The 16,394-nt window shown below is 38.0% G+C and overlaps 1 protein-coding gene across 1 annotated transcript in view; it reads right to left on the bottom strand.

Annotated features, from left to right (window-relative positions):
• LOC125280128 (transmembrane protein 132C-like) overlaps positions 1 to 16,388 on the bottom strand; it is a 17,800-nt gene extending 1,412 nt beyond the window's left edge. The window contains exons 1-2 of the mRNA XM_048210453.1: positions 15,919 to 16,388; positions 4 to 97 (exon numbers count right to left, since the gene is read on the bottom strand). Coding sequence (XP_048066410.1) covers positions 4 to 97; positions 15,919 to 16,388 — 564 coding nt within the window. The remainder of the gene's footprint in view (positions 1 to 3; positions 98 to 15,918) is intronic.
• Positions 16,389 to 16,394: the final 6 nt, after the last annotated feature.

The following is a 16,394-nucleotide window of genomic DNA, read 5'->3' as shown; positions in this document are numbered from 1 at the left end:
AACACTTCCATCTGGACCTGTGTCTAGGGTAATGTCCCATAGTAGCGTGTTGGTTGGTGTGGCTGTACGGAAGGACACACCCTTTTTTACCATGGCTCTGTTAAGTGTAAAAAAGAAAAATGCAAAAGCATTAATTATGAATAGATTGCAGAGTCTTTATTAGTAAGCAGAATAATACTAGTTAAACTAGTAACACAACAGGACATTCAGCTCATCTCATAGACTGTTATGACAAATAAAGTTGAATAAAAATAAAAAAAAATTCAAACAATATAATGGTATACTGTGATAACGTGGTGTCCCCCAAGGCTTGATTCTGGGTCCTTTATTGTTTAACTTATATAGGTTTCCACTGGTGTAATTAATCAATGTCCTTTTTTTGCAATTAGACGTATGCCCACAAATCAATTTACAAATGATTTACCTATCCTTTTGCCTATCATGTTCCTTAATCCATTCCTGAACAATGTGTATAGTGTGGCTGGGTGCATTATCCTGCTGAAAGAGGCCACTTCCACCAGGGAACACCATTGTCATGAAGGGGTGTATCTGGTCTGCGACGTTTAGGTACTTGGCATGTGTCAAATTTACGTCCACATGAAAGGTATGACCACTGGTCATAATGTTTTGGCTCATCAGTGTACATTCCCAAGAAATCAAACCCTTGACTTTAGTGTTGCTAGAACCATGATCTGTTGTTTGAGGTACAGAAACACCTGTCAGACAGTTTGCATGGTAAAATCATCTTGGAAAAGGTAAGTCTTTACATTTATCCCTTTTAAAGTACCACAGATTTTAAATGCAGATTTGCTTATCCTTATGTATGTTTTAAAATGTTTATCACTGTTTTGTAGATAACTCTATTATACTTTTCTTTTTTCATTTATTACTGGTTCCATGCGCATTGGAAGTAATGCTCATGTTTCTATACATAGCAGGTTTGCATGTGTGGATGCACGTGTATCGCAGGGGAAGATAAGGCCAATGATGCTCTGTTCAAGGAGTGTAAAGCTGAGGCTGACAGTGTGGTTTCCAATACAGGGGTGAAGAAAAGTATGGTAGTCTCCGTTCTCTTACAGAGGACAGGAAATCAATGACATCCACATCAGACCCAGTTAGCCAAGCCTAAACGGTCATGACAACCCCGACCTACACACAGTCACACGCACACAAAACCCTAACAACCTTCATTTGAAACATTCATTGTTTAAAAGCTCTGTCAAAGAAACAAAGAACTGTAATGAGACACATATATTGCATGGTGCAGATGCTCCACTGGTCACCTGAAGCTGCTCTCTTAAGTTCCTGTGAGTCAAATGACTACAACTAGAGTTCCTGTTCCTCCTTTTACAAACTGTCACACTGACCCTATATCACACTATTATCAGAATAATATATCAATATAATTGAACATTCAACTGCAACATTATGTACCCACAGGAGAGAGGAAGTTCAGCAGCTCAATAGTGTCAAAACCCTGTTTAGCCCAAGGGACCATTAGAGCTCTTGGAACAGAATATAAAAGCTTCCCAAGAACCAATATAGCCAAACAAAGTGGCATACAGGATATCAATATGAGCATAATGATAAAGGATTGTTAAAAATATGCACCTTACAGATTCCAGGACCCTCTAAATCTTTTGTAATCTCAAAGCTATATTTGTGTTTTCATTGTTGCTGAAGGGTCTTTTTTCGCCATATTTGTGTTTTCATTGTTGCTGAAGGGTCTTTTTTCTCCATGAGTGTCTGTCATAAATATTAGGGTTATAAAAAGACATAGGGCATGCCATCAGTCTCACAGGGGCTGTATTGTAAGACCCTAGCTGCTTGACTGCTTAATAATCGGGCCAGATTTGTTAAAGGACAGTTGAACATACACACATAATCATGTTTGCAAACATATAAGCACAGGGAAGATTGCATTATGTTGATTTTTTTAATGAAAACAGTAAGATTTGTGTGTTTTGTGCATGTAATACAGGGTTAAGATCATGTTTCAAAAGATGTGATCCTTTTGTGTTTAACGTGTGTGTGTGTGCGTGTGGGGCCATCTGTGCTCTATGTAATCACTGTCTTGAATGAAGGGCTCATGGGAGCACTAATCTTGGCATTGACAGAGATGATTCTGGGACTGTTCAGACATAAGATCACAATCGGCCCTCCTTTTCTTGAAAATGTTAAATCTTTTTGTCTTTTGTCATCTTTCTGCTGCAAGTTTCTGAATGTGCATTTTCACTTTCAGTACCAGAAGCATCAAGTGAGCCAAGCAAATTTTGAATGCAGTGTATTTCATAATGTTATTTGCAATTAGAATGGTGTAGCTATAAACTGCTCTCTCTAATTCCTATTTTGAAACACTATGCTTTCATTAGGGCCCAAGCGAAAATTCGCGCAGGGCCCTCTTGTTTTTTAGGGCCCAAGCGAAAATTCGCGCAGGGCCTCTTGTTTTTCTAAGGATTATTATTATTTTTTTTTTTTTTTTTTTTTTTCCGTCTTCCGGGGCTTTTTGGGGGCCTTAACATGCTCAAAAACTCTTGAAAATTGGCACACACATTGGAATCCGCGGCCAACAGGGCCGGGCAGAAGCTGGTACCCGGGCGTGGCAGGGGGGCTCAACAGCGCCCCCTTGAAAAAGGTCTGAAAATTTGGTCCATATATTAAACACGCTTGCACGTATTAGTCTGAAACTCGGTACACATATAGACCTCATCGGGCCGAACAACTTTCGTGCTCTAAGTTAAACGTCACGCCAACAGGAAGTCAGCTATTAAGGGTTGTTTGAAAAACGCATGCTCTGGAATTTGATATACTCCTCCTAGACGATTAATCCGATCGCCACCAAACTCGGTCAGCATGAAGTCAAGACACTGATGATTAAAAATTGCCAGGGGATTTTTGATATCTCGAACGGTTTGTCCGTGGCGAGGCAACGAATTTATGGCGAGAAAAAGGAAACAGGAAATGTGTTATAACGTCTGCATACATATATTGATCTTTATGAAACTTCACAAGTGTGTTCGTTATAGGAGTCTGATCACATGTATGTGACTATTGTGAGTCAAAGTTATAGCGCCACCAACTGGCAGCAGGAAGTGTATCACTTTTTGAAATGTTTTGAGATCACCCTCTTATTTTTACCTGATTTGCTTCAAACTTCATCAGTGTAATGTCAATACACAGCAGATGTAGACCTATGACAGGATTTTTGATATTTGAAATATTGTTGCCATGGCAACAGGTCAAACTGTAATAATATTCTTGAGTGTTTTTGAGGCTCTTAACATGCTTCAAATTGCATGAAACTCGACACACACATCAATATTGTCAACCAGTAGACATGGACAAAGCCATAGAAATGGGCGTGGTGGAGGGGCTCAGTAGCGCCACCTTTTGACAAAAGTGGGGGGTTTGTTTTTCCTACAGTCACCAAACTCGGTACACATATTGTTCTCATCAAGCCGGACAATTTTCTAATTTACATTCATTAGCTCCGACCAACAGGAAGTCAGCTATTTTGGTTTGAATGTTAATTTTTTGAAAAACAGGCTATGAATTTTATACTACTACTCCTACAGGGTTTATCCAATTTACACCAAGCTTTTTTTAACTTGTTGCTAACACATTGAAGTTGTTTAATTGCAAACGGATTTTGGATATCTCAAACGGTTTGGCCGTGGCGAGGCAACGAATTTATGGCAAGAAAGGGAAACAAAGTGTTATAACTTCTGCATACATTAATTGATTTTGATGAAACTTCGGCTTAGTCTTCGTTGTACAAGGCTGATCACATGGATGTGACTATTGTGATTCAAAGTCATAGCGCCACCAACTGGAACAGAAAAGTGTCACTTTCAGCATACATTGAGATCACCCTCTTATTTTTACCTGATTTGCTTCAAAATTAATCAGAATAATGTTAAAACTTGGCACATGTAATCCTTTGAAAATGGGCAGGGAGGAGGGGCTCTATAGTGGTACCTTGTAGTGCAGTAAATGTGGAGTGTTGACAAGTCCTTTGATGTTTAACCGTTTTAAGTGCCCGCTGTGCACAGTTGCCCTGAAGCCACCGGGGTGGCGGTGCCACCGGGCTTGGGCCCGCCATCGCTGCTCGCAGCTATATTTATTATTTTTTTTTTTTTTTTTTTTTTTTTTTTTTTCCGTCTTCCGGGGCTTTTTGGGGGACCCTTGAAAATTCTAAATCTTTTGTAATCTCAAAGCTATATTTGTGTTTTCATTGTTGCTGAAGGGTCTTTTTTCGCCATATTTGTGTTTTCATTGTTGCTGAAGGGTCTTTTTTCTCCATGAGTGTCTGTCATAAATATTAGGGTTATAAAAAGACATAGGGCATGCCATCAGTCTCACAGGGGCTGTATTGTAAGACCCTAGCTGCTTGACTGCTTGATAATCGGGCCAGATTTGTTAAAGGACAGTTGAACATACACACATAATCATGTTTGCAAACATATAAGCACAGGGAAGATTGCATTATGTTGATTTTTTAATGAAAACAGTAAGATTTGTGTGTTTTGTGCATGTAATACAGGGTTAAGATCATGTTTCAAAAGATGTGATCCTTTTGTGTTTAACGTGTTTAACGTGTGTGTGTGTGTGTGTGTGGGGGGCCATCTGTGCTCTATGTAATCACTGTCTTGAATGAAGGGCTCATGGGAGCACTAATCTTGGCATTGACAGAGATGATTCTGGGACTGTTCAGACATAAGATCACAATCGGCCCTCCTTTTCTTGAAAATGTTAAAACTTTTTGTCTTTTGTCATCTTTCTGCTGCAAGTTTCTGAATGTGCATTTTCACTTTCAGTACCAGAAGCATCAACGGTTTGGCCGTGGCGAGGCAACGAATTTAGCAAGAAAAGGGAAACAAAGTGTTATAAGCATTAATTGATTTTGATGAAACTTCGGCTTATTTTGAATGATCACAGACTATTGTATCAAAGTTAGCGCCACCATGGAAGCAGAAAATGTTATTTCAGCATAATTAGATCACCCTCTTATTTTTACCTGATTTGCTTCAAAATTCATCAGAATAATGTTAAAACTTGGCACAGTAATCCTTTGAAAATGGGCAGGGAGGAGGGGCTCTAAGTGGCACTTGTAGTGCAGTAAATGTGGAGTGAATTTGACATAGTCTTTGATGTTTAACCGTTTTAAGTCCTATTGCCCGCTGTGCACAGTTGCCCTGAAGCCACCGGGGTGGCGGTGCCACCGGGCTTGGGCCCGCTCGCTGCTCGCAGCTATATTATATTTGTGTTTGTGCATTAAAATGTATTTGTAAACACACAATTTCATGATATTAATTCCATGTAAGATGCAGATTGTGTGACCCCACCCCTAAAAGTGAAACTTTGCCTATGTTATCATTAATTTTTTTATTATTTTTTTAAAGGCTGCAAAAAAAAAAAAAAAAAAAATGATGAAAGATGTCCCTTCCCAGTACGTTAAGTCCACACTTACCCTTCTCTGACATTGACAATCCTGGGAAACGTCTGTCCAAGACATTTAACACTGCTAACCAAATCAATCTACTTGACCCATGGAGACCAAACAACTTGTGAAACATCCATCCCAAATCATCTTCTCTCTGTCACTGTTGACAACCTCACAGTATTACAGTAGAGGGTATAAGAGCGAGCTCGACATCTGATATCACGAATTTGTGAGCCCTTTTTCAATTATCCGTCAAACATCACTGACATTTCACATAATGAATGTAGGCTTTGAAATGTCATGCACATACTCAAACAGGTACAGAAAATGCCAAAGCACCATATTGAGAATATTAAATGACCAAGTGGTTAGGAAAACACCCAGGGCCAAAAATTAACACTCACCAACTGCCAAATGTGAGGAACAATGGGATAAACAAAATGGGATTGGCTTATTATCAGATAATGGTGCCATTCGTGGTCCATTTGTATTTGCATTTCAGAGAAAATGCTGATTTTGCTTACCTCTTGCCTGCTTGGAAATAATGGTTTGATCTTTCTGCATCATAATTGAGAGAGTGGCTTTCTATAACAGTGTTAAAATATGCTTTAGGGTTTGAATATTGACTCGTGACTAGTCAATGTGGGAATGATAGTGTGAATCAAAGATTCAAAAGGTCTACTAAAAAAAGATCAGGTTTCATGACTGTAAGAAATATTTATGCCTGAAAATGTTCTTGATTGATTGTGCACATGCTCAGAACTTCTCAATTCAAAGGAATCCAGGTTTGAACCCAAACTGGTTCCTTTTCTGCATTTTCTAACAAACTCTTCCTGAATTTAAAAGCCCTACCATTGCATTTAGTGAGACAATCAGATGAGAAACCCATGATGATTATGAAAATTTACTCATTTAAAGTCCCCCGTAGTATGTTTTTTCCCCCTTAAAACTCATCATTGATCATAAAATGACATATTAAAAAAAAAAAAATAAATAAAGTGAAAAAAATTTCTTCATGGCTTAAAATAGGTTGTACACCCTTGACGCATTTAATATACACAGATCTATGAATATGCGAATTAGCCCCGCCTCCACTCGCTCAGCCGTTTTCCTCTGGAAATGGATGTTTGACAATTTCAGATTTAAAAAAACATTCAGATGAAATCCTGCAGGCACCCGTGCCTTCTCCGTACATGATACAAATCCTTGAATAAGCGCAGACTTCCATCGTATTTACTTGAACTTATCAGGTAGGCTAAAATTTATAATGGACTGAATAGCTCTCTCAAAACTTGATGTGCGAGGACACACTGACTGAATATGCACATGAATCACGGTCGCATATTGTTTTAGCTATGTTTTATAGTATTAAAATATTTCGAAGGACAAAAACATGAACTTTATTGGCTTTAGCCCACTTCAAGTCAGCTGACACTTTACTTAGCGCAAGCCCCATATGCGCTCATACACTTGGCACAGCCCTTGCAACGGTTCTGTCATTAATTAGCTAATATGAATTAATATAATTAACCATTTGCTTGACTATGTTATCAAACAGCTAATAATGTGTTGCTAATGTTACACACACCGTTCCTGTTCTTCATCTCAGAGTCAGACAGCTTCCTTCTAACAGTATCCTGACAAGCTGCCTTCTAACAATCAGTATCCTTACAAACGCTTTGAACAACTCAGAACATGGAGAAAGGCATATAGTTCATCATAACATCGTAATAGACTCGCTATATTGATAAATCTACACAATTTTTCATATCAACAGAAAATTTACTGGGATAACCTGGCTTCTCTCGAGACTTTCCTGCTTCAGAGCGGTCATAGTTAATGATATGCTAAAGCCCGCTGGCACGTTATTGTGATTGGTTACAAGGTAGTCTGTGACATCACAAACACCCACGATTTTAAACCACAGGTTTTTGGTTTACTGCAGATTTAAACATAAAATACTCAGCAATGGTGCTGACTTATGAATTTGCACATGGTTTGTCTTAAAGCATAAACACTACATAGACATATAAACAACATTAAAACTTGATTTTCACCACAAGGGGTCTTTAAGCAAAACAGTCACTTAGCAACAGTTTATATTTCCTGCCTCACAACCTCCTAATTTATGACCACTGTGACACGTCACTTTCTGTTATAAAACATGAGTGTGACTACAGGTTAAATTTATCATGGTGATTCCTAACGGGCCTTCTGACAGATTTATATGTGATGAAATTCAGATGAGCAGGAGATATTTTTTACAAGGCTTGATTGGGTGAAGCGTTGATTGATCCCTGTGTGATTTAGTGGTTAAAATGAACTACTGAATATACTGACAAGCATTTATGGCAACTAAATTATACTTTAATGCCATTTATTTTGAAACTCGCATGTTATGTATTTAAATATTTGTAATTACACATTCTGTAATGAAGTTGCAAGTTGTACATTTAAAATTCACTGATGAACCGAACATTCAGTAAGAATTGAAGCGACTATCATTGATAATCTCCTAACAAGGCCATATACTAATGTTTGGGTAGATAAGATGGTAAACTAACAATCAGTGTATTTGATACAGGAGAAAGGGGCAGGAATAAAGATCTGAGCGACTTTGACAAGGGCCAAGACTGTTATGGCAAGGCGACTGTGTCAGAGTATATCTGTAACGGCAAGGCTTGTGGGTTGCTCACAGTCAGTAGTGGAGAGAATTTACCAACATTAGTCTGAGGAGGGACAAAACACAAACCTGCAACAGAGTGTTGGGCAACCAACATTCATCAATACATCTGTCTGGTCCGAGCCAACAGAAGGTCTACTGCGGTACAAGTCACACAAAATTTTAATGATGGTTTTGGGAGGAATGTGTGACAACACAGTGAATCACACTCTGCTGAGTATGGGGCTGTGTATGACCCCTGTCCACCATCAAAAATGTCTAGATTGGGTATGAGAGTATATGAACTGGACCTTGGAGCAGTGGAAGAAAGTTTTCTTTTAGACCATTTTACCTGGGAAAGTGATGGTGCCAGGACTAGGGCTGTATATTGCCAAGAATCTGGCAATACAATACGTATCTCGATTACAGGGGTTACGATACGATATATTGTGATATATTGCGATACTGTAACGAAAGACGATATATTGCAGTTTTTTTTTTTTTTTTTGAAAGATCTGATTTTAAAAAAGTAATAAGAACACACAACCATATGCATAAAACCTGACAAGCAACTTTATTTCATTTAATCAATACAGTATAATTTGCATTTTTATCCACTAATCCCTATTTTGTGCAATCTAATTAAAGGGGAAGTAGTAAAGTAACTGCAGGATTATTTAGGTGCATGTTTTAAAGGTTCACAGTATAGCAGTTTTTAATTTCTAAACTATTTAACAACAGAAAGTGCAAGTTCATTCCATGACTGAATGATTGTTTGTTTTATATTTAATACTGTAAGGCTGTTTGCTTTAAAGCAGTCTATCGTATAAAGTGCTATTTAAAGTACTGAACTGCAGACCATATCCACATCGCTATGATAGATGCTTTCTTTCTGCTGCCACCGCAGTCAATTTTGTTGTGTTTATTTTGTTACTGAGAAGAAAGTCTGCAGTACATATCACATATTCTATCAAAATGTTTCTCAGCAGTGCAGATGGAGTCGGGATGTTAAGCGAAGCTCTCAGATTCAATGCGTTTTCCCGAGTACTGGATTTTAACATGGCCTATTTTGCAAACAAAATGACTCTTGTCAATTTCCTTAGTGGCTTCTTTATAGCTGAAGCCAAAATGAGTCCACACTTCAGCTCTGTATACCGTGGGAGCGGAATAATTCTATTGTCTTGTGAGCTGGGTTTGCTAATGCTAACACTAGCGATGCACGCACCCAAAGTCCCTTTAAGACAAGTCATTTCACTCGGCGGCCATCTTTGAAACGCCTCTCGGGCATCCTGGGCATCATGCAGCTCCTATCTCTTTGAATGGGGAAACATCAGATTCTCCAAAACTATTCGCCAACCTTACGATTAAATTTCATATTTGAAATCACCAATGAAATCTAACAACAACCGGCTCATAAATTTAGTTTCTAAACGCTCGAATCATGACAAAAAAAATGTATTTTTTCAGGCTGGATCAAGCTAATGCACATGCGCAGACCTAAATGCGCATCTCTTCGGAGGCGTGCGTCTGACTGTTTCTATAGAAACCGGTGATTCTAACGGCCGCTGAAGTGACGCGATGACTTTACCAGTCGGCGATGGGTTTTGGCTTTAGAAGGCGGGACTTATTCCGCCATATTGCGCGTTACACTTTCTCCCATTCAAAACAATACGAGTGACATGTCTTGTGTTATTCTATAGTCTTTGACGCACCTTCACCTCGCGCTTCTCCAGCTCCATGTCAGTTTACGCTCTGAGATAACACTGCCATCTAGCGGTTGGATTTTATACAGTCTGTGGTTTAAACCGAACACAAAGCCACAAATCTTGGATGTAAATATCGATACAGTGTTTTTGAGAATCGATACAGTATCGCCAAACATAATATCACAATATTCACATATATTGATATTTTCTTACACCCCTAGCCAGGACAGTGTGTGTTGTTACATTCACAGAAGTGTGATGTTCTGGGGAATGTTCTGCTTGGAAACCCTGGGTCTGGCCATTCATGTGGACAGAACTTTGACACATGCCACCTACCTAAACATTGTTGCAGACCAGATACACCCCTTCATGACAATGGTGTTCCCTGGAGGAAGTGGCCTCTTTCAGCAGGATAATGCACACAGCACACATTGTTCAAGGATGGTTTGAGGAACATGATGAAGAGTTCAAGGTGTTGCCCTTGGCTTCCAAATTCCCCAGATCTCAATCCAGTTGAGCATCTGTGGGATGTGCTGGACCTACAAGTTCAATCCACAGTGGCTTCACCTCACAACGTTCAGGACTTGAAGGAGCTGTTGCTAAAGTCTTGGTACCAGATACACCTTCAGGGGACTTGTAGAGTCCATGACTATACGGGTCAGTGCTGTTTTGGCAGCATGCAGAGGACCAACCGCATATTAGGCAGATTTTTGAGTAGAATCAACAAAGCATATACATGTATACTTTAAAATAAATACACCACTAATAACAGCAATAAACCACACTATAACACAATCTGTATGCATGCATAATGTTTATGTTTTATGTGTCCTTTCAATAACAATCCTCTATAATGCCCTAACAATTCTCTACTGCTATTGCACCAGTCAGTGGTCCAGTCTTTAACAACAACATTAAACAACAGTCCACCAGTGGTCATGTCTTTAACAACAACATTAAAACAAATTCATTAAGCCCAATACGAATGGTATATTTCCCATTTCTGCTATAGTTTCATGACCATTTGAAGCCACCAAAGTGATATCACAGCATGGACATATCAAACCTCACTAAAGCTCACATCTGTTAACAGCTCAATGCTTCAAGGGCAACTGAGCAATTGTTCATTATAGTATCAATTAATGAAAAGTATCTATTGGCCATCTGGAACCATTTTCAAATTGATTAATGTATTTCATTCAGAAGTGTAATTATGTTTGCGTGCAGTTTAAAGGTGCCATAGAATGCTTTTTCACAAGATGCAATATAAGTCTAATGGTGTCCCCTGAATGTTTCTGTGAAGTTTCAGCTCAAAATACCCCATAGATATTTTTTTAATTCATTTTTTTAACTGCCTATTTTGGGGCATCATTAAATATGCGCCGATTCAGCATGCTTCCCCTTTAAATCCTCGCACTCCCCACCCCAAGCTTGTGACAATAATACATTGCATAAACAAAGTTCACACAGCTAATATAACCCTCAAAATGGATCTTTACAAAGTGTTCGTCATGCAGCATATTATGTAAGTATGGTATTTATTTGGAATGTTTACATTTGATTCTGAATGAGTTTGAAGCTATGCTCCGTGGCTAAAGCTAACATTACACACTGTTGGAGAGATTTATAAAGAATGAAGTTGTGTTTATGAATTATACAGACTGCAAGTGTTTAATAATGAAAATAATGACAGCTCTTGTCTCCATGAATACAGTAAGAAACAATGGTAACTTTAACCACATTTAACAGTACATTAACAACATGCTAACAAAACATTTAGAAAGACAATTTACAAATATCACTAAAAATATCATGTTATCATGGATCATGTCAGTTATTATTGCTCCATCTGCTATTATTGCACCTTTTTCGCTGTTGTTCTTGCTTGCTTACCTAGTCACATGATTCAGCTGTGCACAGATCCATATGTTAATACTGCCTGCCCTTGTCTAATGCCATGAACATGGGCTGGCATATGCAAAAGTTGGGGGCGTACATATTAATGATCCCGACTGTTGCGTCACAGTCAGTGTTATGTTGAGATTTGGCTGTTCTTCGGAGGTCTTTTGCACAAATCATATTTACATAAGAAGGAGGAAACAATGGTGTTTGAGATTTACTATAAGTCATTTCCATGTACTGAACTCTTGTTATTCAACTATGCCAAGATAAATTCAATTTTCAATTCTATGGCACCTTTAAATGTTTTTAGATCACATATTAAATTAGAGAAGAGAAGAGAAGAGAAGAGAAGAGAAGAGAAGAGAAGAGAAGAGAAGAGAAGAGAAGAGAAGAGAAGAGAAGAGAAGAGAAGAGAAGAGAAGAGAAGAGAAGAGAAGTCTCTTGGGACAGTCCTCACAGTGAACTGATGTGAGCTGTATAGAAGAGAGCTGGCCGTGGACTGATGGAGATTTAAGGTGGACAGTGATTAAGTGGCAAGAGCAACAGGCCTTAGAGAAAGAGAGAGATGGTATATCAGCGGCAAAAGCTAACACACAGGGGTAGATGAAGAAACGTGCTTCAGAGAGGAACGAACTTCACCAGGGAAGCCTGAGACAGCAGAGATGGATGTTAAGAATGAAGGGGATTAGGGGGAGGAGTAGGCAAGGACAACAGGTCCAGCTGTCCTCTTAAGACCCCAATAACACAGAAACAACCTGGCATGTGAATATAAAATGGTCCACACATGACAAAAGTCAACATATATACTCATAAAAAAGAGCAGCTTTACATGTAGACCATGCTTTCAGAAAGCATAGGAAATGGGTGTTTTTCTCCATCATGATGGACACACAACTATGTCTACAACTGGCATCTCAAATCTCCTCAGTCTTATAAGCTTCTTAATTTAATTTTCTGAGATTTTTCTATTTTCCTCAGTGCTGAAATCCACTGCATCACAAGGATCATCCACATCTCAGTTATATTCTTTGAAGAGAATGAATTGATGTTTAGGCATCAGTGATCATCAAGTGATAAGTGACATTCATTTTTGTGTACTTTTCTATAAGCAGGGTTGGGCAAAAATACATCAAAATGTGTTTTAAAATAAAATACCAAATACCTTAATTTTAAGTGTATCAAAATAAACTACAAAATACAGCAGCCACACCATGTATCAAAATAAACTACTGTATTTTTGTATTTTAAAAATACTAAAAAATACTTTTACAAGGGAGCATGAAATTTCTTCACAAACCTTCCATCAATTGGCCTATTTGATCTATCCCTTTACCATTACACTGACTCAGTTGATTAAGTAAACAATGTTTGATAGCAACAGCTTTTCTCTGACTGAGTCATGCAATAAATCGGACATATGCAACCAGTTAAAAGCACAATATGTAGGATTTTTAGATTAAAATATCCAAAAACCACTAGAACAGTGTTATATATTTTGTTGACTTACATGTTGTACTTACATTATACCAAATGTTTCCAAGAATGTTTAAATCCAGAGAAATAAGCAATTTTAACCAGGACACGGGCTGTGTCCGTGCATCGCCTATCAATGACATCATACCCTCAATTTCAATTTTCTTGTAGAAACCATGGAAACACCAAAGATGCATTATATTCCTCATCTGTCAAAAAAAACATATATGTTTTATTAGACAGATGAGGAACTATTTGGATTCATTCATCGACTGAAAACTAATCATGTAATATACCTTTTTGTTTTTAATTTTGTTTTCTTTTTTACCGCGAGTACCATTTTTTACCATGCCTAATATCGATCTAGCTTACTGTAGTGTGCAACAAGTGTCTAATAGCAGCTGCCAAGCGAATGCAGAGTAGCACTATAACATCTTTTAAAACACAAATGTATCTAATATGATAAACAGCGCCGCATTACCCCACATACACTAGACCAAAAAAAGCAGAAGCGGCGACGAGGCATAATAAAAGTTCCGCTGCTCTCAAGACATGTCGTGCTCGTCTCTCATTAGCAATCTCTCCAGCAGTCTCGTTCAGCTCTAACATCACTCACTTTGCTCTGCTTCATACTACAGTAACGTTAATAATCTCATCTATGAACATGATTTCTGCCCGAGTCCCATCCTGATTCTTTTCCACTGGTGGTAGACATGAAAACAACACATCCCATGATTCCACAAAATTAAGGATAAGCGACTGAATAAGCGACCTCAATCTCCCAGATGAAGGTTAGTTTTAAAGTAACCAACAGTTTAATTTTTAACAGTTTGCCAATTACTTATAATTGTATCTTAATTTAGTTACTTGGTGTCTGGTAATGAAGGGCCTACTTGCATCAGCAACACTGACTCAATGCAAACAATGACAAACAAGTCATTCATAAGAAGACAACTGATGGATCCTGTATTCATAGCAACTAGTATCTAACTAATTAATCAATTAATTGTTAATAATAAATATAGGGGGCTGCTGCTTCGGTATTAATAGTTGTCAAGAACATTATGTAAATTGGTAAACTATATAGCCTATAGTAGCCTACGTTATTAAAAGGAACACCAAAACTTAACATCTGTTCTGAACTCAAACAAGTCTGGGCAAACTACTGAGTAAGCACCAATCAGAGGCCACATTTTTATAATGTCATCATGTAGACTTCTTACAAAGTATTTTACAGTATTTTAAAACTACAAAAATACAAAACACTAAAGTATTTTGATACAAAATACAAAGCCATTTTCATCAACCCAATCAAATACAAATTACAAAATACTATTTTGTATTTTGTATTTGAAATACGTATTTGAAATACATGTATCATAAATACTGCCCATCCTTGTCTATAAGGAACACATTTTAGAATTTTTGAATTAAAATAAAACTTTAAAATAAGGGCAAAAAGTCAGAATATCAAAGATATAATATATAATAAATTGTTTAAAGGCTTATTAAAAAGACAAAGTCTTAAAAATACTATAATACTATTGTTTTAAGACACTAATATTTGAAAAATATTTGTCTGACAAATTGAAGTCAAGGTAATCAGATCAATATGTTTCTAGAAAATATCAGATTATTTTGTTTTTACTAGATGGCAAATTTAGTTCAGGTTGTCAAAAGGTGCTTACAAAAAAGTGTTAAATCAACCACCAAATTTTACTTTCACACCCAAAGAACATTTGAGAAATGTTAACATAGGGAAAGCAAGACATGGCTGGTAAACAGATTCATGAAGCTTCAAAACATTTACAAATCTTCAAACTCACCAAAGCATGTGATTTTCAACAAAGCTTTGTTACCACATAATGTTTTGAACCTTTGTTTTATTTTATTTTTTTATAGAATGGCATAGGGGTTTCTGGTCTAAACTCTGTCAGACAGAACATGCCTGCAAAAAATGGGTAATGGGTGGAGCTACTTTTTTAATTGGTGCTTATACTACTTCACATTGTAGTGTTTATTTATGTTTAGAATCATTAAATCAAACATTTTGTTCAAAATATTATAAAAATACTATAAAGCACAATAAAAAATGTATTCTATATACTCTGCATATTTATTTTAAACTAGTCATTTATCCTTGAATAAAGGTTATGGCTAAACCCTTCCTGGCTCCTAAATGATGCTCACCTTCTCTAACCAAGCACAGACTCTTTATTTAGACATGCTTTTTAAAGAACAGCATGACAACGAATGAGCAGCCAAAGCATTCAGAGAGCGAGAGAAGCAAAAAGAATGTGTTTGTGGCACAGCATATAATCTGAGAGATTAAACGTGCATGTCTTTTTTCAGCCATATAGCTAGATGATCAAATCTGCACAATGAGCTTTCCAGACTGAGTTCCCAGACTTGACCCCAGAGTTCTGCAGTCAGAATAACAGCTCAAAATATCATTATGTGTTATCATCATTACATGCATTTCTCCTCTCTGCACTTATAATCTGCACTACTTCCAGAAAGGATGCTAAAATTACTGGTATTTTCAGGAAAAAGGCATAATCCATTAAAATCTTCTTCCAAATGTATTGGTATATTTTTCATAATGCATTAGTACTGTGGTAAGGCATTTCTGTTTAGTAGTTTAAAGAGCATGGCATCAGCAATGGCAAAGTTGTGGGTTTGATTCCCAGGAAAAGTTACGAAATGCATAAATGTCTTTTTTCAGAACTTACCTTAAGGAGAAGGTGTCCAGGTTGGCTGAGCTCCTCACGTAGACATAAAAGGAAGCAATATCAGTCTTCTTAAGGGGTTTAGAGGAGGTCTGGATGACCACAGACTCTCTCAGTTTGAGCACGGACACTGGCATGGAACCTTGTTTGACCTGCTGGAGCCGAACACTTCCGATTCTCTGCATGGGGGTCACGGGCATGTACTCAGCCTGAGGCTGCCCAGCATTTCCACCACCCAAATCCCATCTCTTGCCCTCCTCCCCACTGGCTGTGCATGGGCCATAAGCACTGGGTCGGGCCTGGTAATACAGTTCCACAGGGTTCCCCTGGGTTGGCCTTTGTCTTTCACGACTGGAACTGTCCTCAACTGGGCTGAACCAGCTCGCAGGAGGGTCAACTTCTGCCATGCAGGTCCCATGTTCATTTTGAATGACACAGGAGCCACGGAACCTCCTGAGTCTGCCAGAAGGCATACACAG

This window comes from Megalobrama amblycephala, linkage group LG12 (genome assembly GCF_018812025.1).
Source record: "Megalobrama amblycephala isolate DHTTF-2021 linkage group LG12, ASM1881202v1, whole genome shotgun sequence".
Taxonomy (NCBI): Eukaryota; Metazoa; Chordata; class Actinopteri; order Cypriniformes; family Xenocyprididae; genus Megalobrama; species Megalobrama amblycephala.
This window is presented reverse-complemented; position numbering and strand designations above follow the sequence as displayed.